The following is a 22,173-nucleotide window of genomic DNA, read 5'->3' as shown; positions in this document are numbered from 1 at the left end:
GCGCTGCAGTGTGTTCACACTGTCAGATTCAAGCGCAGTGGCGTGGCCACATTAGCAGCTCTTGCAACGCCACAAACAGCAGTGCATTGTGGTAGCTATCCCAGTGTGCAAGTGGCTGCAACGTGCTTTTGAAACGTGGAGTGTGACAGGGACTGTGTTGTGTGTATGTGGGGGGAGAGACAGTGGGTTTTTGGGGGGCTGAGAGCATGTCAGCATGCTGTCTTGTAAGTTCAGACAGCAGCAGACCCACACACACACACTCTCTCTCTCTCTCTCTCTCTCTCTCAACAGCACATTCCACACTAATGGCTTGCTTTGTCCCTGAGCAGATAAGCAGCTGGCTGTAAGAAATGGATCTTTGAAAGGGCATAGCCACATTCCTACAGCTGAGTTCAAAACAATGACAAGAGTGGTCACTTGACTTAAGGGGATTATGGGATCAAAGTGCAGTAATGCAACACCTTGTTCACACTGACGCTGGGGCGTTTCAGCCGAGGTGCAGCAAGCCTTATGCTCCAGCTACAGAGTCCAGGCGCTCTAAGTGCCTTGCCAGTGTGGAAGGGTCGTGAGTTAGGGCGCCTGGGGCTGCTTTAATGCGCTCTAACTTGCACGTGTAGCCAAGCCTAAAAGGCCTTACAAATATAGTTTCCAAAATATATCCACACATACATTTCATTAAGATTATGAGCACCAGTGTGACACAGGCCTTGGCTACACTTGCGAGTTACAGCGCTGTAAAGCCGCCCCCAGCGCTGTAACTCACTCCCTGTCCGCACTGGCAAGGCATTTGCAGCGCTGCATGTACTCCACCTCCCCGAGAGGAATAGTGAGTATTGCGCTGCCGCTGCAGCGCTGCGGCGCCATTGTGGCCGCCCAATGCGCTGTGAATGGCCTCCAGGATTATTCGGCATTATCCCACAATGCCTGTTCTAGCCACTCTGGTCATCAGTTCAAACTCTACGACCCTGGCTTCAGGTAACCAACCATGTGACCCACCCTTTACATTCCTGGGGAATTTTAAAAATCCCCTTCCTGTTTGCTCAGCCCAGCGTGGCGTGCTATCAGCGAATCTTTCCAGGTGACCATGCCTCCACGCGCCACGCAAGCCCCAGCATGGAGCAATGGCGAGTTGCTGGACCTCATCAGTGTTTGGGGGGGAGGAAGCTGTCCAGTCCCAGCTGCGCTCCAGCCGTAGGAATTACAATACCTTCAGGAAGGTATCAAAGGACATGATGGAAAGGGGCCATGACCGGGACGCCCTGCAGTGCAGGATTAAAGTGAAGGAGCTGCGGCGTGGCTACCGCAAAGCCTGCGACACAAATGGCCGCTCGGGTGCTCCCCCCGCGATCTGCCGATTCTACAAAGAGCTGGATGCGATATTTGGGGTTAACCCCACCTCCACTCCGAGCACCACCATGGACACTTCAGAGCCGGGGGGGGGGGAGAGAAGAGGAGGAGGAGGAGGAAAACGGGAGTGATGGTGGTGGGCCGGATGGAGACACCCCGGAATCCCTGGAGCCATGCAGCCAGGAGCTCTTCTCAAGCCAGGAGGAAGGTAGCCAGTCGCAGCGGCCCGGTACTTGGTGGAGGACAAACAGAAGAGCACATTCCCAGTAATCGATTTTTTTTTCGGGAAGGAATTTTTTCGGTGCGGGCTCTTTGGGAGAGGAGGGTTAGGCATGCATGCCTAGATGCGGAATAGTGCATTGATGTGGTACATCATATCACAGTAATTGGCCTCGGTAATCTCCTCGAATGTCTCATTCAGAACGTGTGCAATGCGCTTGCGCAGGTTTATTGGGAGAGCCACCGTGGTCCTTGTCCCAGCCAGGCTAACGTGTCCGTGCCACTGTGCCGCGAGGGGCGGGGGAACCATTGCTGCACACAGGCAAGCTGCATATGGGCCAGGGTGGAAGTCGCATTGCAGTAGAAGACCCTCCCTTGCTTCCCAGGACACCCTCAGCAGCGAAATATCGTCCAGGACGAACTCCCGTGAAAAATGTTGGGACAGTGTTCAGTGTAGGTGCCCCCTGGAGCTGTTGGCTCTCCCCAAGGCACAGAAACCCAGAGGACAGTGCAGCCCTCAAACAATCAGTCCCCCTTACTCACCATTTTGAGGCTTCCGTGGGATGTGTGCGCTCTGTTTCGTACGGGAAAATTATGCTATTGTGTAGACCCTGTGTGTTTTCTGCTCCTTAAGTGCGGGGGGAATCATTACTCTGTCTGCTATAAACAATGCTGCCTCTGTTAAATGTTGCATTCTGCCTATACAGCAGCATCAACCTTGAGACCTCAGCCGTCCCTCTTATTGCCTGCTCAGAGACTGCAAAGACTCAGGAAGAGACTGTGAAAAAGCAAAGAAGACATGCTGCAAGAAGTGATGCGGCAATCTATTAAAGAGAATGAGAAAGCACAGAACTGGAGGGAGAGAGAAAGCAGGATCCGCCAGGAAAACGCAGTGCACTGGCGGCAAAGCACGGAGCACCGGCAGCAAAGTATGGATCGGCTCATAAGCATCCTGGAGCGCCAAGCAGACGCTATCCAGGAGCTCGTAGCCATGCAGAAAGAGGAGCAGTATTGCAAATGCCACCCCTCCCCTACAGCCCTTGTCCCAAAACTCTTTCCGTTGTGCCCCAGTGTCACCTCCAACCCACTTTCCCCAACTTCTGTGTTCTTCACGCCACCCACTGCCTCCAACACCAGTATCTTCATCACCCAGCCCTGAAAACCACGACCCTTACCCTCTGCACTCAACCCCCATCACCATGCAGTATAGCTGCCCTGAAGTGCAGCACTCACTGCACAGCACACCAGACAGGACATACGCGAATCTGTGATTGTACCGTTCCCCACTCCACCCCCTTGTTTCTTTTCAATAAATAATTTTTTTTTCTTTTCAATAAATGGATTCTTTGACTTTGAAAACATTCTTTATTATTGCATAAAGTAAAAGACTCCTTAGCCCAGGAAATAAACAGGCACTGCAAGTCTGCTTGTCTGCTTAGCAGACACTGATTCCTAAAGATTGGAACTACTGCACTTAACTGGTGCCCTGCACGGGAGTGATCACTGCTGGTTTTCAGCCTCAAATTGCTCCCTCAAGGCATCCCTAATCCTTGCAGCCCCGCGTTGGGCCCCTGTAATAGCCCTGCTCTCTGGCTGTGCAAATTCAGCCTCCAGGTGTTGAACCACGGAGGTCCATGCCTGAGTGAAGCTTTCACCCTTCCCTTCAGAAATATTATGGAGGGCACAGCACACGGATATAACCGCGGGGATGCTGTTTTCGGCCAAGTCCAGCTTCCCATACAGAGATCGCCAGTGGCCCTTTAAACGGCCAAAGGCACACTCCACAGTCATTCGGCACTGGCTCAGCCTTAGTTGAACCGTTCCTTGCTGCTGTCAAGGCTCCCAGTGTAGGGTTTCATGAGCCATGGCATTAACGGGTAAGCGGGATCTCCAAGGATCACAATGGGCATTTCAATTTCCCCTACTGTGATCTTCCGCTCTGGGAAAAAAGTCCCGGCCTGCATCTTCCTGAACAGCCAAGTGTTCCGAAAGATGCGTGCGTTATGCACCTTTCCGGGCCAGCCTGTGTTAATGTCAATGAAACGCCCACGTGATCCACAAGCGCCTGGAGAACCATAGAGAAATACCCCTTCCGATTAACGTACTCGGATCCTAGGTGGGGTGGTGCCAGAATAGGAATGTGCGTCCCATCTATCACCCCTCCACAGTTAGGGAACCCCATTTGTGCAAAGCCATCCACTATTTCCTGCACGTTACCCAGAGTCATGGTTCTTCTGAGTAGGATGCGATTAATGGCCTTGCAAACTTGCATCAACACGATTCCAACTGTCGACTTTCCCACTCCAAACTGGTTTGCGACCAACCGGTAGCTGTCTGGAGTTGCCAGCTTCTAGATTGCAATAGCCATCCGCTTCTCCACTGGCAGGGCAGCTCTCAATCTCGTGTCCTTGCGCCACAGGGTGGAGACAAGCTCCTCACACAGTCCCATGAAAGTGGCTTTTCTCATCTGAAAGTTCTGCAGCCACTGCTCGTCATCCCAGACTTCCATGATGATTTGATCCCATCACTCGGTGCTTGTTTCCCGAGCTCAAAAGCAACGTTCCACGGTGCTGAGCATGTCCGTGAATGCCACAAGCAATTTTGTGTCGTACGCGTTATGCAGCTCGATAGCATCGTCGGACTCCTCACTCTCACTGTCACTTTGGATCTTAAGGAATAGTTCGACAACCAAACGTGACATGCTGGCGAGATAAGTCAGCATACGCCTCAGCAGTTCGGGCTCCATTTCCCACACACAGATCGCGCTGCACAGAAACCGTTGAAAGATGGCACCAAAGGTGAAGGGAAACAAAGGGATTTCTGGAATGCGAAGCGATGCATCACGGGGCGTTGGGATAGGACCCAGAATGCCCCATACCCACGCCCCCTTCCCACAACCCACGGCGCCAGAATGGGAAAAGGTGCTCGGTGGGATAGCTGCCCATAATGCTCCGCTCCCAATAGTGCTGCAATTGCTGCAAATGTGGCCACGACAGTGCGCTGGGCAGCTGTCAGTGTGAACAGACTGCAGTGCTTTCCCTACTCAGCTGCACGAAGTCAGGTTTAACTCACAGCGCTGTACATCTGCAAGTGTAGCCAAGGCCACAGGCTTCCAGTAGAAATCTTACATGACACTCTTTGGCAAACTAGAATGTAAATACCAGACCTAGGGGATCCCTGTAACCCTTATGCACTCCTGTGCCCTGTACTTGACATCAAGAGATCCTTGGGTCACGGAAACCCTATTGTTTTCATGCGCTTCCACAGGTATAATGAAGGGCAAAATTTGGCCCTGCAACTGGAATTCAGTGAAGAGTTTTGTTGGAGCCGGACAAGTCAAAATACAAGCCAGCTCATTTTCCCCGTTATATTGATTATGCAATGCTAACAAAGGTCTGGATTTTACAACACTTACATTCAGCAGCACAGTATTCCCCAAGTAGTCCCCAAAAGATAACTATACTTCTTGCAGAGTAAAGTGCTGCTTAGTGCAAGTAAGGGCGACAGTCAGGCCCAAAAATAGCTAAAAAAACCCCACACCTTATTTCAGTAAAGTGAGCACACATTACTCAAGGTATACATGAACTGCAACTGTTGAGTAAGGTAGTGCAATTTTCACAATCACTTTTCAGTATAGAGCTGTGACATTGTGCAGACTATATGGTTTTGTAAAAACATGATAATAAGTGAATATAATGTAACTGGGATAGTATTAGAAAAATATGGTAAAAAGTGAATATAACATAACTGGGATATGCTTCATGCAAAAGGTCTCTTGTAAGGTATCATTACAAAGCTTATAATCTACTGAGTGTGATCATCCGATTTGTATAAATGTACCACTCTTGTATCTAAAACTAGAAATATAAAATATAACTCTGAGGGCCTACTGTAATTATGTAAAGTGTGGGCCATTAATGATGGTTTGGAATCTTGATGACTCCCATTGTCTGCAGATGGTTGTGTTTACCTGTGAGTCTTCCTGTATGTGTGTGTGCTGGCAAGTGGGCAATGAAGTCTTGCAGTGACATGTGATCATGTCACCTGAACTGGAATCCATCTTTAACCTGGTGCTTTTCCAGTGAGGGGGGTGGAAACCCGGAGGGACAAAGGGTTCCTGCCTTATGCCAAAGATATATAAAGGGGTGGAAGGGAACAAAGTAGAGAGAGGAGCCATCATGAAGAATCCGCTAGCTATCGCCTGAGCTACAACAAGAGCTGCACCAGGGGAAAGAATTGTGCCCAGGCCTGGAAGGTGTCCAGTCTGAGAAAAAACTTACCGAAGCATCTCTGGGGGTGAGATTATCTGCATTCAGTTTGATTAGGCATAGATTTGCGCATTTTATTTTATTTTGCTTGGTGACTTACTTTGTTCTGTCTGTTACTACTTTGAACCACTTAAATCCTACTGTCTGTATTTAATAAAATCACTTTTTATTTAGTAACTTACTCAGAGTATGTATTAATACCTGAGGGAGCAAACAACTGTGCATATCTCTCTATCAGTGTTATAGAGGGCGAACAATGTATGAGTTTGCCCTGCATAAGCTTTATGCAGGGTAAAACGGATTTATCTGGGTTTAGACCCCATTGGGAGTTGGGTATCTGAGTGCTAAAGACAAGCACACATCTGTGAGCTGTTTTCAGGTAAACTTGCAGCTTTGGGACAAATGATTCAGACCCTGGGTCTGTGTTGGAGGCAGACAGGAGTGTCTGGCTCAGCAAGACAGGGTGCTGGAGTCCTGAGCTGGCAGGGAAAACAGGAGCAGGGGTAGTCTTTTGCACATCGGGTGACAGCTCCCAAGGGGGTTTCTGTGATCCAACCCGTCACAAGAGCCATACTGTAAAATAACCATTTTAAAAGTAGACCACGGTTTCAGCAGAATTAAAGATCACTTCTTCTAAGAACCAGTATTTTTTTGATCCCTTGAGTGGTCACTTAGATACTCACTGTGCTCTGTTCTGTATATTTGGAACTGATATCAGAAAATTGGGGAAATACCGTATGAAGCTGAATGACACAGCAAAAACCAGTCCTACTGCTCTAGATATAATTATTAGCTATACGGAGTATGCTCAAGAAAAGAAAAAAAAAAGGCTGGTATCACAAACAATGTGAATTAGTCCAAGTCTGTTTTTATACAGGACATGATGTAAGAACCTTAACAGTTTTATTTATTTAGTAAAGAGAAAGATTATTAAATAGATACTGCACCTGAAGTGGTAACTTCCTTCTCTTTGGCCAAACCCACTGCCAGGTACAACACAGATTCCAGTTTCTTCCAAAAGTTTCATACAGTAGAACAAGTCAGGGGCCATTTTATGAGCCTGAGAAAAGAGATTGAATTTTAGGAGTAATTTTTTATCTCCAGATCATAACATGAAATCATAATACACAAAATACAGTTCTATGCTCATTTTTCTTTCCAAACGTTTCTCTTGCACTTTCGTTTTCTTCACTATATGGATGGACATCAACTCCCATTGATGGTGAAATGGATCCTCTCCACACTGCAGACTCTCAATCAGTCCAGCTCAAAAGAACAGAATTAGCCAGTCACTCTGTCTTTACGTAACTACTCCCCTCTTTGATAGACTGAGACCTAGAAACTTCTAGCAATGGAGTTCTTTGGTGTTCTAAACATAACTGCACTGAAGTGTCTAACAGATTAAAGGTATTAAAAATATTTGATGAATTAACTCCTACATGCCTATCCTTACAATATTGCCCAGAGCACAAATAATTAGACATTCCCATTAGATTTTCCCAAAACATCTGCTGAGTAGTAAATCACCTGAATAATAATTTGGAGGAAGTTCTTACATTTTAAGTTAGTCAAATCAACACGCTCAGGCTATATACGTGATTCAGAGGCATTATTTCAGCTCAGAAAGTTCATAAAGGACCGCACTTTTGTTCTCAGTAACACAGGTATAACTGAGCCCCAATCAGAAATGAATTAGAAAATGAAAGCACTGCCTGCCCACTCGTTTATTAATGATATAATCTCTTAGCAATAGCCAGTCTTTGTTTGTAGCTGGAAAGCACTTGTTCTACTCCGGGGCATAAAATTCCCTCATGGATAACAACCAGTAACAATGTGGCGAGGTTAGACGGACAATGGCTGACTGACCTTTGCTACCTCAATGCCTTTGGAAGGGATAAATATCCTTGGGAAGGCATACATAGCTCCTTGAAGTGGATTGCAGTGAATTCCTGGCACTTTATTAAACATGTCTTCTGTTAGCTTGGCTTTTTGGGCAAGATTGTTCAAAACAGACTCCTTTTCCTGTTTAAAAGAAAAGGAGGGGAGAGAGAATAGAAAAGAGTTGAATCGCTCCTTAAATGATGAATTGTAGGTTGGTTCAATAGTTTTGCAGTTGGTAAAACAAAATGTTTCCTTAAACTCACTCCTTAAACTCACCTAGGTAAGAGGTAAGTAGGATATATCAAAGATTAGCAATAACAAATACCCAAGACAAATTGCAATGGACCAAAAGTGATGTCAATATTAATTCAGCAGTCATACACTAGTCAAATCTAATGTCTTCCATCTTAAATACCTTATGCTGGAAGATGACAAAAAGCATATATTTCCTATAACTCTGGTGCAACACTGAATGCAAACCCAAAGGTTTAACATTGTTCTGGTCTGGGCAAGTTTTGTGACTTGCAATTTTTTTCCCCACTGAATAAAATCGTTGTCATTTCAGTGCCTTTTCTGCAGATATGTGCTATACAATCAAACTGGCCAAAACCCCTGGAATGGAGCTTCTGGGGTTCTGTGGCTAAGAGGGATTTCTGCATGTGTAGCAAAGCAGATGCCAAGTCACCGCTGCAGACACTACCCTTGAAAGGCCCAGAATTCAAGTGGAAGCCCTACTTCACATGTGTGTAGAGGGGAGATGGTATCATTTTTAAGGAAGTACATTTCTGAATTTAGCATTTGTGAAAGGTTCTGGAACAATGGTTCTGGAACAACATTCCTGGAGTTCTCTATTTATCCACAGAATAGGTACAGCAGGTCAGCCTTCTCAAATTGTATTTTCAATATGCCTAAAGCTTGACCTGGCAGGACCAATTTCCAGGGATGAGAGAGTAGTTCAGTCTCCATACTCATTCAGTTTGTAGCATTTCTGCTGAGACTATCTACAAGGGTACAAATTGGGGCTTTTGTGAGGGGAACACTTGTCCATTTGGAACAGTACTGAGAAAGTCCTTTCAAAAGGTCACTGAATAGCATTCTTCAGATGATGATGACTTTCGGTCACCATCAGTCTGGGCTGGTGATCCTAAGGCAAATCAGTGATGTCTAATTAACAATATCTCACAGGCTCTAGTTACGAGATAAAAAGAGCTGTCTTTAAAAAGAAAAACACACACACCACCAAAACACACAACTAAAAGCAGCTAAGCATTTTCGATTTGACAGATCTCTACTACATCCCCTACAATAGGAATGATTTTCCATGTAATGTGAAAACTCTTCTTTCTAAAATAATGGGCCACATTTATCCATTTTTAACTCCATGTATACACTAGAGCTGAATTCGGTAGAGCATTTGTACAAATGAGAAGATACTATTCTTTGTTCAAATAAGCAATCAATATATAAGGGTACAATATATTTCACTTACAAAAAGTCACCCTCATTTAGTAGCTTCATTTTTCCTGTGCAGTTTTTCACAGAAGCCAGCTTTGTTGAGTAGCTGCCCTCATTTACCATGGAAGCCACCAGGGAAAGAAATTATATTTAAAAGCAGATGAACTCAATGAAAAGCCACAAACATGTGATGGAAGTGCTGTGGCTCCACCAAGATGTTGAAGCTACTAGTACAAAGAGAATTTGAAATTACTCTGTAGTCCTGTTGGCCAGTGTTATTACAGGGCTACCATAAGGAAGGCTGAGATGGGATCTTTCTGTATATTCTCATCACACCCTGGTGATATATGGGATAAGGTTAAGAAATACACAAACAATATTAGAGCTGACCTTAATGAACTGTGCATAAGATTCTTCCCCAGGTACTGGAGGATTCACTACTATATCCATAGCTGCCTGTCCAGAGACTGGAGGACAGAGGCGAACAGAGAGAAGTTTAACAAGCTGTCCTTTTATCTCTGGATGCAAGTTAATGACCTCCATATAACCCCCTCGGTAACCGCACCTGAGAATACAGTAGATAGAGAGAGAGGAAAAAATGAATATAATCTGGAATGTTAATTACTGAAAACAACCCCAAGACAGGAAAAAGAGGGAGCATCCAGCTGAACTTTATATTAATCATGAGTATCTTGCTTAGCATCAATACATGTAACCTACATTTTTAAACATCTTCTTTCATATTGGGTAAGGTATAATGGTAGCTAATTACCATAAAAGAAAATACTGGGTGTGACATTTAGACATTAACATATGCAGCTTCAATATGAGCTTAGTCTAGCTATTAACATGGATGTTTATTCCTCAGAGTAGAAGTGTATAGCAGAAGCAGAATCCATTTGATCAGGAAGCTGGCATTTCCCTCCCCTGATCCCCCCAAAAAGAAACAAACACACACACATCCACCCCTCTACAAAATGAGGCTGATCCAGTGACTCTTGAACTAGTCAGTAGTCCAGAGGTCCATTGTGCCATCCCCAGTAGGCTGCACTCACAACTATTTTAGGAACCTAGTAATGTAGGACTGGGGTGTTGGGATGGGAGGCAGGTCTGTGACAGGTGCTCTCTTTTTTAAAAACTACTCCATTAAATAAAAAGTTTGCAAAACCACTGAGCTAGCCCATAAGTTATACAATGTTCCATATATAAACTCATGCATTTTCCTTGTTTACTAGTTGTTAGGTAACAGTAACAGAAGATACAAGATGACACTCAGCTCACTATGTGAAAAAATCATCCTGCTTGACAAGAGGTAAGAGGAAGCTATTCTACTAAATACTGTGCAAGAGGTTATACAATAAAGAAATGAAGATGGACATACTCGCCCATGTATCCCTTGGAGGTGGAATGGAAGGATGCTAGCTCTACATTGGTGTAGTACTCTGGTCCCATCTCATACAGAACCTTTTTGAAGGAATGAAACTGACATTCTTCTGAGTAAATGTTATCTTGATAAACCTACACAATCAGAGGAAACATTATGCACTCTGCCCAAATGTGAATAAATGACGGCATATTACACAGAATGTAAGTTGCTGAAGAAAGTTTGGGATGTACTAATGCTTGAAAGCATTTACAAGGGAGAAGTTACAGTTACTTCAAGCATAATAAATGTATAGCTTATGCTATACTTAATTGAGTAGCCCTTGCAAGAAGAGTATTGAACTTTGATTTTGTATATTATTTCTAAACTTTTATGTTTTTCATCTGTGTACTCAATTCCCAAGCCCCACCCCACCCCTGCTCCAGTTTACCTCCTTTTAATTATCTAAACCAATGGCTAATGTCACCCTATTTTTTGCAGGTCAAGACTAGGATGTTGTTCCAGTTTCTTTCTAGAGTTACATCCTTATTGGACCCACTCCATTTTCACCTAGGTCAAGTCCAGCACACCAATTTTTCAAATTAACTCTTCAGGACTGAGAAGCTGGCTTTTTTGTTCACAACTTTTAGCATGCTCCATATTAGAAATCAACAATCACACTTATTGGGCACAAAGGACGAGAACCGAGCACCTAGTGCTTCTGCTGCCCTGCAGGTGTGTCTACCACAGAAAGGTATGTAGTCTTAATGCTCTATTACAGCGGTCAGCAACCTTTCAGAAGTGCTGTGCCGAGTCTTCATTTATTCCCTCTAATTTAAGGTTTCGCGTGCCAGTAATACATTGTAACATTTTTAGAAGGTCTCTTTCTATAAGTCTATAATATATAAACAAACTATTGTTGTTTGTAAAGTAAATAAGGATTTTAAAATGTTTAAGAAGCTTCATTTAAAATTAAATTAAAATGCAGAGCCCCCCAGACCAATGGCCAGGACCCGGGCAGCGTGAATGCCACTGAAAATCAGCTCGTGTGCCGCCTTCGGCACGTGTGCCATAGGTTGCCTACCCCTGCTCTATTACCTCATCAGCCAGAAGAAATAGTTGCTCCTCCCAAGCAAAATGTATAACATCTTCAATGCACTTTCTACTTTGAACCTGACCTATAATTTAAAGTGAGAGAAGAAAAGTTGCAAGTCAGGTTAATTAGTAGAGAACATGCACACAGTCTTTTAGTCTAGAACCAGGAAGGCTGCTACCTCTTCAATAAGTTGTCCCTCTTAGCTTTTTTATTTTTATTTTATTTTTTTAAGGTATGGAAGTTGGGACATAAAACTCATTACAATCACTTATATTGTATAGAGTATATATAGCGTATGTCTGGGGTGGTGGGTTGGGAGTCTCCAATCACAACTGCTTGAGATGTATTGTCTAAATTATAGGAGACAGTGAATTTGTGAGACATTAATTTTTAGACCCTTGTCAACAAGTCAGCTGAGGATAAGACTAGTCGTCTTTGGATATGTTCTTCATTGCATATGTTCTTCATTGCAGTTTACACATGCTCTTACATGAGGTAAGCCCAAACCTCTTTGGCATGCACACACAAAACACTTAAACCCGGGTTTATATGTTCTTTGAACCCAGGCTTGATTGCTTAGCTGGTAAATTATCTCAGTAAATTAAAACATGCCTAAGTTTCAGGGTGACAAATTGGTTATATGGTAGGAATCTCTGATTTTATCATTAGAGTCCAGCTATACATGTGCAATGATAAGTCACAAGCAAGTTCTAAGTATATACAGCAAAAAGAAAAAAAAGGGGTGAACAAAATAAACTGTGAAACATTTAAATGAAACCATTACAAACCAGTGGGATTTCCTGGGTTGATGATGCAGAGGACCTTTGGATTACAATATGCTTTGGCTTCATTCAAGGAACGACGAAGTTCATTCACATCTAGTGCCCAGCAATTCTCTTCATCCAGGTAATAGTTCACCTGGATGGCATCTAGTTCAGATATGGCTGCTGAATACAAGGGGTATTGTGGGATTGGGATCATCACTCCAGTTCGGGATTTCCCTCCTCCTGAGACCAGGATCTTTAGAATAGTCTGGAAAAGTTTAGGAATTTAAAGAAAAAAAACGAATAGATGACAGTGCAATTCACAGTATATTCTGGAACAACTTGCTGTGTGACTTTCTCCCACTCTATGAGACCCAAAGCCTTAGGCAAATTTCAGTTACAGAGGCACAAAGTCACCAGCCTTCATGACAGTGACACTGCTAGTTCTGAATACTGAAGGACATTTATCTTTTAAGTCAAATAACATTTCACACCAACTGTTAGATAGAGAAGGCTAAGGTGTTTTGTAACAAAAATTATGTAGCACATAACAATAGCCGAATACAACACAGAGTCCTTTAAATACAACCAACAACTGCCCTCTTGCTGTAACTGCCAGCTGAAGTTGAAGGCTTATCACTGGCAAATTCAAACAAGCAACAAAGGTAGTACCAGTATAATCAAATATGATTATATGCATTTATATCTGATAAAGTTTTATGGAAAAACGTGATGCTCACACTCCTGTCACACGTCCAATAGAGCCCTTGAAATTGCAAAGTCTGGGAAACCCATTACACTGGATGAATCAATGAAGCTGCTGTAAATCAGAGTACAGTAATACCAAGTTGTGCCACAAGATGTCATTTAAAAGTTTTGCAAACTAGCTACAAAAATAAAAATATGCACTACAGCAAAGCAAATCTATCTTCAGCAACCATGCAAAGGATCAACATATACTAGTTACCTAGTAGAGATGGTCTTCAGCTAAAGAACAAACAAAAACTGCCTTGGAAACTTTGAGAATACTTTAAAGTGAGTTGCTTAATGTAGGAAGGCTGGCTATTGAAGGTGGCCCTTAATGCGGGTTCCACTGAATCTACGTAACACATAGTTTCCTTACAGCTCTCCAAGAATTCTCAGTCTGTGGGGTCTGGTTTCTCCAGTGAACAACATCCTCTTCTAAGCTTTAGTGTCTACACATTTTAGGCCTGGTCTACACTGGAAAATTAAGTTGGCTTAACTACATTGCTCAGGAGTGTGCAAAATCCAAACCCCTGAGTGGCAGAGCTAAGCTGACCTAGCACCCAGTGTATACAGCTACTAGCTACTGTCTTTCGTGGAGGTGAGTTATGTACACCGACAGGTAACCCCTCCCATCAGCAGAAGTAGTGGTTTCACTGGAGCACTACAGCAACGCATTTCAAGTATAGCGAAGCCCTTAGTCATGTACAGCAAAATCTTCTAGCCAAGATGGCTAATGCTAGTCTCCTAAATAAATATTTAGGCACTTAAAAAGCTTTAGACAGCCATATGAAGATTTTAGTATCCATGGGCCTGTTTCAGAACTCCTCTCTTTTGCTCACACATAACATAACTGACTTCAATGTAAATCAGTTCAGAATCACTGGCGTGATGTATGTGAGAGATCAGACATACAATTGTGCAAAGAAGATGAGAATCATGCTCTATAGGCTATATTTCTTAAGGGATATGTCTAATGTACATACTGTTTATGCACAGAATATATACATGTACACACAAACTTTTAACACCTACAGCAATTCCATCACTAGCCCCTGTGGTAAGGTATATGTTATCTGGATCTGCAGGAACTCCTCCATCTCGTCTTTCAATGTATGCTGCAACATCTTCACGGATGCAATTTACACCTTGACTGGCACTGTAAGACCCTGTAAGAAATGGAGAACATGAGCAGATATTCAAATGTACACAATCTACAAACCTTAAATGCCCATGTTTGGGCCGTAACATTCCAAAGTTAGTGGTATATGAGGTAATTTGGCTGTACGAGATCTTTATTATTTCCCCAGTACAGCGGTTTTCTGAAGTAGAAAATGAGGTGATATGTTCACAGTGCTGCAAGAGGAACACAGTCATGGCTGTAAACCTGAAATAAACATCTCTAAAAGACTAAATAAATATGAAGATATTGGCTTGCCAATACGAATTATCTAACATTTGCCTTGCCATATGGACAGAAACCCAAGTCTTTCCTCTGACAATTGCCCAGCCATTTTATTGAAAGTCACCTAAAAGGTCAACCAATTTAATTTTTAAAATGACCTGCTCTTTAAATAACAAGAGGAAGGAATAGAAGGAACCTGGGTGAATGGAATAATAAAATAAACATTTTTTAAAACATGCTGAAACTTCTAAGACTTTTAATTTCAGATTAAAATTTCAGATTCTGACAACACAGAACCATCCTGCCTTCCAATCTAAATCACTTTTCAATTATCTGTAGGGGAAGGAGCTAGGCTACAAAAGTACTGTGTAAGGTTATGGTACACAGGCTTCTGATGAAGTTTATAATCACAGCTGTAACTGTCTTAAAAAAAGGCAGTTTATTGGGTCCTAAATACAACATTGCTAAGTATGTGCAAAAAATAAACCTGCAGCAGACTGAAAGATGAATTCAAGGTATAAGGCCCAAAGGCTGATGGAGGCTGAAGTGGTAAGTGCACAGCTAATTTAGCACAATGCTATGAAGCTGCAAGACCTCCTTGGCTTTAAGTAGATTGCTGGATGGAGTGGGGTAATTGGACTGGGCTCACCTAAAGGTGTGGTGCAGTTTCCTTTGAGGATGAGGACTGAGAGGTCACATATGGAATGACCATTTTGTGAAAAGCTTCCCCTAGGAGTAATATGGTGGGTTTTTGTTTTTTTTTTAATCATTTTTCTGTGAAAGTTCATTCAAGAGTGTAGTGATTATCTGGTTTCACCCACAACACTGCAAACAACATTTTTAACTACCATGTCATTTACACCTGCTCTGAGCAGGGTAAGTCAACAGCTGTTAAAATACCAGCAGCCCTAAAGTTTCCCCTCAATGGTAGCAACAATGGAAAGTGTTAGCTAGAATGGCTGGCCCAGACAAAGCTGATTTTGAAATACAGTTTGGCCACTTCCATGTTGGACTGCCAAACCTGTTCAAGAAGCCAGTTTTACTGTAGCTGTAATTTGAGCACAGTTCCTCAGACCATAAAGGTATGTGTGGAAGGGCCATGTTTACAAAAAATAAGAGGAAGAAGCAGCAAAAAAGGAAAATGTTGAACCCTCAGCACTATGGCAGGAGCAGCTCCCAATCAGAAAAATTTAAAAACCTCATTTTAGACAAGTATTTACGTGGGCTAATCAGCTAACTGAGATTGGTGACTGACGCACTATTCTGAAAACCTACAAATGAATATCAGACTTTTTCTATCTGCGCTGCAGTTTTTAAATATTTATTGTTATAGTTAATCAGATGGGCAGTTACTCTTCAACGCACACAATATTACAGAATCACATTCCAGTCACTAATGAACAGAATGTCTGTTTATCCATTGACATTTGTGTAAGTTTTGCACGCTTAGTCATTTATATATTTTAAAATGTTAATGTTCAAAATGATCATTTTGTCTGAAGATTAAGATTGCTGAAAGCAAGAAAGCATTCAGAACCCTGCTTGCACTGACCAGGTGCAAATACTTTGAAATACACTTATTCTGGGAAAAGATTCCTGCACAGAGTCTATAAATGTTTCAAAGATCATCCATACTCTGTGAAACACAAAGAATTTCACATTCAGGTTGCACAGGCTAATAGACCTAACATGGGACTGATATCAGGAGACAATGAATTCTAATCCTGGTGTTACCACTGATGTGATTTTGGCCAAGAACTTGTCATGGATATTTTTGGTAAACCTCATGGACAGGTCACAGGCAATAAAGAAAAATTCATGGAAACTGTGATCTGTCTGTGACTTTTATTAAAAATATCTGTGACATAATGGGGATCTACAGGTCTCCACACCGCCTGCAGCAGGGCAGCTGCGCAAAGGCTGGGAGCTCCGGGGGCTCCCTCTGTGGGTTGGGTGTTGGAGCCCCAAGGTCCTCACTGCCCACGGCTGGGAGCTGCGGGGGCCCCACCACCTACAGCAGTTGGGAGCTGTGGGGTACCCCTGCCGCCCGCAGCTCCCAGGGTCCCTCCTGCCGCCTGTGGTGGCCAGGAGCTGTGGGGTACCCCTACTGCCTGCAGCAGCCAGGAGCTGCGGGGTACCCCTGCTGCCCACAGCTCCGGGTACCCACAGTAGCCCAGAGCTTGGGGGTTCCCCTGCAGCCCACGGTGGCCAGGAGCTGCTGGGTTCCCCCCGCCACTCGCAGCAGCTGGGAGCTGTGGGGTGCCCCCGCCACCTCCTCCCTGCCCCCATGGGCAGTGGGGGACCCTGCAGCTCCCGACCACCGCAGACTGAAATCACAGAGGTCTCTGGAAATCACGGCTATAACCACCTATGAGCCACAGAACAAAACATTTCCCGAGCTTGTAGTTTAGGCATAGGCATGTTGTACAAAAAGATCAGTTTAATCCACGGACAGATTCATATTATTTTTCATAGCATGGCTCACTGTTTAACAGAGATCACAAGAGACCCTGAATAGGAAAGAACAAGTATTTTTATTTTTTAATGCAATGTAGCAGCTGGAAGAGAGGAGAGCCAGCACCATGTGTGCAAACTCTTCTCCAGGAACCACCAGGAAGTGCTCAACAGACCAGGTGGGAGTCCCTGGTTTAGTAAACAGGATTATAACAAATTCCATAAAACATAAAAACAGTAAGCAAAATATCTGCTAAATTGAACTAGGAGAGGAGTTCAGAAGACCACATAAAAACCAACACAAAAAAAGATGAAAGTATGAACTACACGTAAACAAAAAGACAAAAATGAAAACTGAACTGACACTGGATGAACTGTTTGACATTCTTTGAATGTGCCTGACTGCTAACCAAACCACTAATTATATTCTGTTTATTTTATTATTTTATAGCACCTACTACAATAGCAACGAGGCACTGCAATCACAAATTTTAAGATACACATCAGTTACTCTAATATGTACTTTGAAATGTCACCCTTAGTCTCTTTTCATACCGTAAAGGAGTTTATCAGGTCTGTCAGATTCTTCAGGTTCTGTGCAATACCCCCTGGCTAGAGCACTAGATTTAGAATAGTAACTCGAACACGACTTCCCAGATACAAGCAGCGGGCTGAGCTGCTGGATGGCCAAAAATGAACTGGCCCTAAGAGTAGGTAAAGGTTGTTTTTAGGGCTGTCAAGTGATTAAAAAGATTAATCGTGATTAATTGAGTGATTAATTGCACTGTTAAAGAATAATAGAATACTATTTATTTAAATATTTTTGGGTGTTTTCTACGTTTTCAAACATATTGATATAAATTACAACACAGAATACAAAGTGTACCGGGCTCATTTTCTTTTTTATTACAAATATTTGCACTGTAAAAAAAAAAAGAAATAGTATTTTTCAATGTACCTAAAACAAGTACTGTAGTGCAATCTCTTTATCATGAAAGTTGAACTGTACAAATGTAGAATTATGTACAAAAAATAACTACATTCAAAAATAATACAATGTCAAACTTTAGAGCCTACCAATCCACTCAGTCCTACTTCAGCCAATCGCTCAGACAAACAAGTTTGGTTACAATTTGCAGGAGATAATGCTTTCTGCTTCTTGTTTACAATGGCACCTGAAAGTAAGAACAGGCGTTCACATGGCACAGTGGTAGCTGGCGTGGCAAGATATTTACATTTCAGATGCGCTAAACATATGTCCCTTCATGCTTCAACCATCATTCCAGAGGACATGCGTCCATGCTGATGATGGGTTCTGCTTGATAACGATCCAAAGCAGAGAAGACCGATGCATGTTCATTTTTATCATCTGAGTCAGATGCCACTAGCAGAAAGTTGATTTTCTTTTTTGGTGATTCGGGTTCTGTAGTTTCTGCATCAGAGTGTTGCTCTTTTAAGACTTCTGAAAGCGTGCTCCACATGTCGTCCCTCTGAGATTTTGGACGGCACTTCAGATTCTTAAACCTTGGGTCGAGTGCTGTAGCTATTTTTAGAAATCTCTCACTGGTACCTTTGCATTTTGTCAAATCTACTGTGAAAGTGTTCTTAAAACGAACATGTGCTGCTGGGTCATCATCCGAGACTGCTATAACATGAAATATATGGCAGAATGCAGGTAAAACAGAACAGGAGACATACAATTCTCCCCCAAGGAATTCAGTCGCAAATTTAATTAATACTTTTTTTTTTTTAAAACGAGCATCATCAGCATGGAACCATGTCCTCTGGAATGTTGGCCGAAGCATGAAGGGGCATACGACAGTTTAGCATATTTGGCATGTAAATACTTTGCAACGCTGGCTACAAAAGTGCCATGCGAACGCCTGTTCTCACTTTCAGGTGACATTGTAAATAAGAAGCAGGCAGCAGTATCTCCTGTAAACGTTTGTCTCAGCGATTGGCTGAAGTAGGACTGAGTGGATTTGTAGGTGCTAAAGTTTTATATTGTTTTGTTTTTGAGTGGAGTTATGTAACCAAAAAATTCTACATTTATAAGTTACACTTTCACGACAGAGATTGTACAACAATACTTGTATGAGGTGAATTGAAAAATACTATTTCTTTTGTTTATCATTTTTACTGTACAAATATTTGTAATAAAAAATAATAATATAAAGTGAGCACTATACATTTTGTATTCTGTGTTGTAATAGAAAATCAATATATTTGAAAATGTAGAAAAACACCCAAAAATATTTAATAAATTTCAATTGGCATTCTATTGTTTAACAGTGCGATTAATTTTTTTGAGTTAATTGTGGGAGTTAACTGCGATTAATCGACAGCCCAAGTTGTTTTTATTTATTTCTATATTGTATATACGCACATGGGCCGTTGGGAGGGACACGAGGCTCAAGACAATTGTTTTGGAGCCCCAACATGTTCTTTTAGGGCACTTTGTCTTGTAAACATGGTTGATTTCAGCTGTCACAAGAATGACTACAAGGACAATGGTAGAATACATTTTACAATCAGGTGTATGTGCAATTTATATACCTTAGACTAGGGGCTCCCAAACTTTTTTCCAATAAGCACTGCACCATACTATTAACAGCTCTTGAGGAAAATTATTAATTTTAATTATTACATACATATAAACAATCACATTGTAAATAAATAATGTACGTTTCCTTTTCATTTTAATGTAAACAATCATAATGATAGAAATCCCTAGCAATATGCACTCAAAGCATTTTCTTTCATTTCTTAAAGAAATGCTTCAGGATCTTTGAAACCAAACAATTTGACTGGAGAATGCAGTTGCACTGGTGGCCCACCTTGTGGCCGCAGTCCAGTTTGGGAATCTCTGCCTTAGACAAATAAACAGAATATGGGTCTTTTTCTGAGTGCCCATATTCTATGATAATGGACTATCCAGAAATGTGTATATAATAAGCATCTTGCTGAGAAGTCTGCTTACTGCTTGACCTCTCAACAGCATGCACCCGTGGTTGCCTACCATCTTCTGCGTCAACCCCATCTTGTTAGTAGAGAGTCTTGTAAACACTCTGTGTTCACAATTCCAGGGACCACTTCCTCCCCACCCAAGTTCATCTAATTACATCCTTTCTAAAAGGCCCATCACTACACAAGCTTAATATATTAAAACAGAAAATATCAGACCTATAATTAAAAACAATTGACGTTAGATAAAAATCTTACCTAAGCTATTCCCTCCACACCCCTGCAAGATCCGTCTGGCTCTCTTCTTAGAGTCTTCTGGGAAGCTTGGGCTGTCCAACAGGTTTGGGTATGTACAAAGTGCAACCACCTACAGTACCAAGAAAAACTTTGTAAATTGACTATTGCTATCGGTTGCTCAATGCCAATGGATGATTATTTTTAAGCTGTTAACATGAAAGTTAGCTCCTTTGAGATGAAGGATATCAATAGAATAGGTCTCAAACTATTTAAAAAAATATTCCTCCTCTCCCTCCCAAAAAACATAAAAAATGTAAATATTTGTCATCAGAGTTTGGAACCTAATTAATAACGCTGAGAGCAGCGAATGCCTTTTTCTTATTTGTATTACAGTTGATTGAGATTGGGGCCCCACTGGGCTCAGCATTGTACAACCATATAGTAAGAGATCATTCCTGCCCTGAAAAATGTACAATCTCAATAGAAAAAGGGCTAAAGAAATAGTTATTTCTAGCACCATTTTACAGATGAGGATAAGATGATTTACCCAAGGTCACTCAAGAAGTCTGTGGAAGAAGTGGGAAATGAACGCCAGCCTCCCGAGTCCCAGCCCTAGTCATACTTCTCTGAAATAACCTTTGCAGTTTTTATTTTACTATTTGAATTGCTAAAGGTATTTAAATAAGAAATGAAAGGAGAGCAGAGGGTAGAAGTGGAGCCATGCTCTAAAGAAAATAAACTATGATGAAGAAATTTAAGACACAGTGAGGGAAATCAAGAGGTCCCTAATGAGTGCAGTTTTAACTTGTCTCAATCTCTGCCTTGTTTTCCATGCATTCTCCAGGATGACATGGATGGGCCATAGTATCCTTGCTGGTCAGCGATGGTAGCAGAATGAATGCATGTATGTATATCACAGGGAGAAGGGATCCCTGAATTCAGAGCTAAGTTATTTGATGTTTTAGTTGATCAGAATTAATTTGTTATAATGAGTTGTGGTAATTTATTATCTTTATGAAAGATAATGGAGTTTGCTAAATGACTTAAAAAATTATATATATTTAGAAAATGGTGAGCTGCACTGTTTTTATCATCTGTGTTTGTACAACGTGTAGTACAATGTGGCCCCAATCCTGATTGGAACCTTTGAGTGATGCCATAATATTAATAAATTAAATGCAATTTGAGGATTTTACATGCGTAAATGCATAAAATGTTAATTGACAACGTACTTGTAGCTACAAGTCTTTAGTTGTTCTTGCCTTGGTATAGTTTCTACAATAGAACTCATGCCTGGATGCTAAACACATTCTTCAAAACTAGCCCAGAGATGTTAAGATATTAAGGTCCTTAAAAGATGCATACAACCCAATTTACGCATGCAAATATCTCTTGTGCACACTCAGATTAACTACTTGTAAACAGAGGTCTGCTATGCATTTAACTCCCTACGTGCATATGCAACTACTTGGTCCGCAGGCTCAAAAGTGGTATTTGAACACACAAATCAGGCACATGCAATTGGGTGTGTATAACTGTTTGTACACACCTTTGAAAAGCCAGGCCCTAAAAGGACACTGTTGGATTAAAAACAGTCAATTGTTTTCCTTGCCTATATTACCAATAACTGGTTTTCTGGCAGAGGATGTGAGCAAAGGGTCAGGAGAGGGCATGCCAGGAGGTGGACATTTCAGGGGCATAAAAGGGGGAGAATACTGTAGAGGGACACATGCAAAAGAGGGCCACAGTGGGGACTACTAGAAGGCAAACTCTTGGAGTTTTGATGGTAGAGGCACTACTGGAAAAGCTGAACTGGTAGCTCCATGTATCACATCCCATGTATGCATGGAAGTAACGTCCATTCACACAAGCAAACAAATAACGAAGCATGACACATATATAGGCTATAAAGCACAACTGGTAACATAGTGAAAAAACAATTGAGTAGTTTTGTGTTAGTCCTATTGGGGGAATCA

General features: G+C 42.1%; 1 protein-coding gene across 1 annotated transcript in view; it reads right to left on the bottom strand.

Annotated features, from left to right (window-relative positions):
* Positions 1-22,173, bottom strand: part of GPT2 (glutamic--pyruvic transaminase 2) — a 42,998-nt gene that overhangs the window by 2,684 nt on the left and 18,141 nt on the right. The window contains exons 3-10 of the mRNA XM_034788647.1: positions 20,219-20,327; positions 14,173-14,306; positions 12,418-12,661; positions 11,632-11,711; positions 10,552-10,688; positions 9,561-9,735; positions 7,701-7,856; positions 6,782-6,894 (exon numbers count right to left, since the gene is read on the bottom strand). Coding sequence (XP_034644538.1) covers positions 6,782-6,894; positions 7,701-7,856; positions 9,561-9,735; positions 10,552-10,688; positions 11,632-11,711; positions 12,418-12,661; positions 14,173-14,306; positions 20,219-20,327 — 1,148 coding nt within the window. The remainder of the gene's footprint in view (positions 1-6,781; positions 6,895-7,700; positions 7,857-9,560; positions 9,736-10,551; positions 10,689-11,631; positions 11,712-12,417; positions 12,662-14,172; positions 14,307-20,218; positions 20,328-22,173) is intronic.

The sequence above is a fragment of the Trachemys scripta genome, chromosome 13 (genome assembly GCF_013100865.1).
Source record: "Trachemys scripta elegans isolate TJP31775 chromosome 13, CAS_Tse_1.0, whole genome shotgun sequence".
In the NCBI taxonomy this organism is placed as follows: domain Eukaryota; kingdom Metazoa; phylum Chordata; order Testudines; family Emydidae; genus Trachemys; species Trachemys scripta.
The sequence above is the reverse complement of the archived record's forward strand: the minus strand, read 5'-3'. Positions and strand labels throughout refer to the sequence as shown.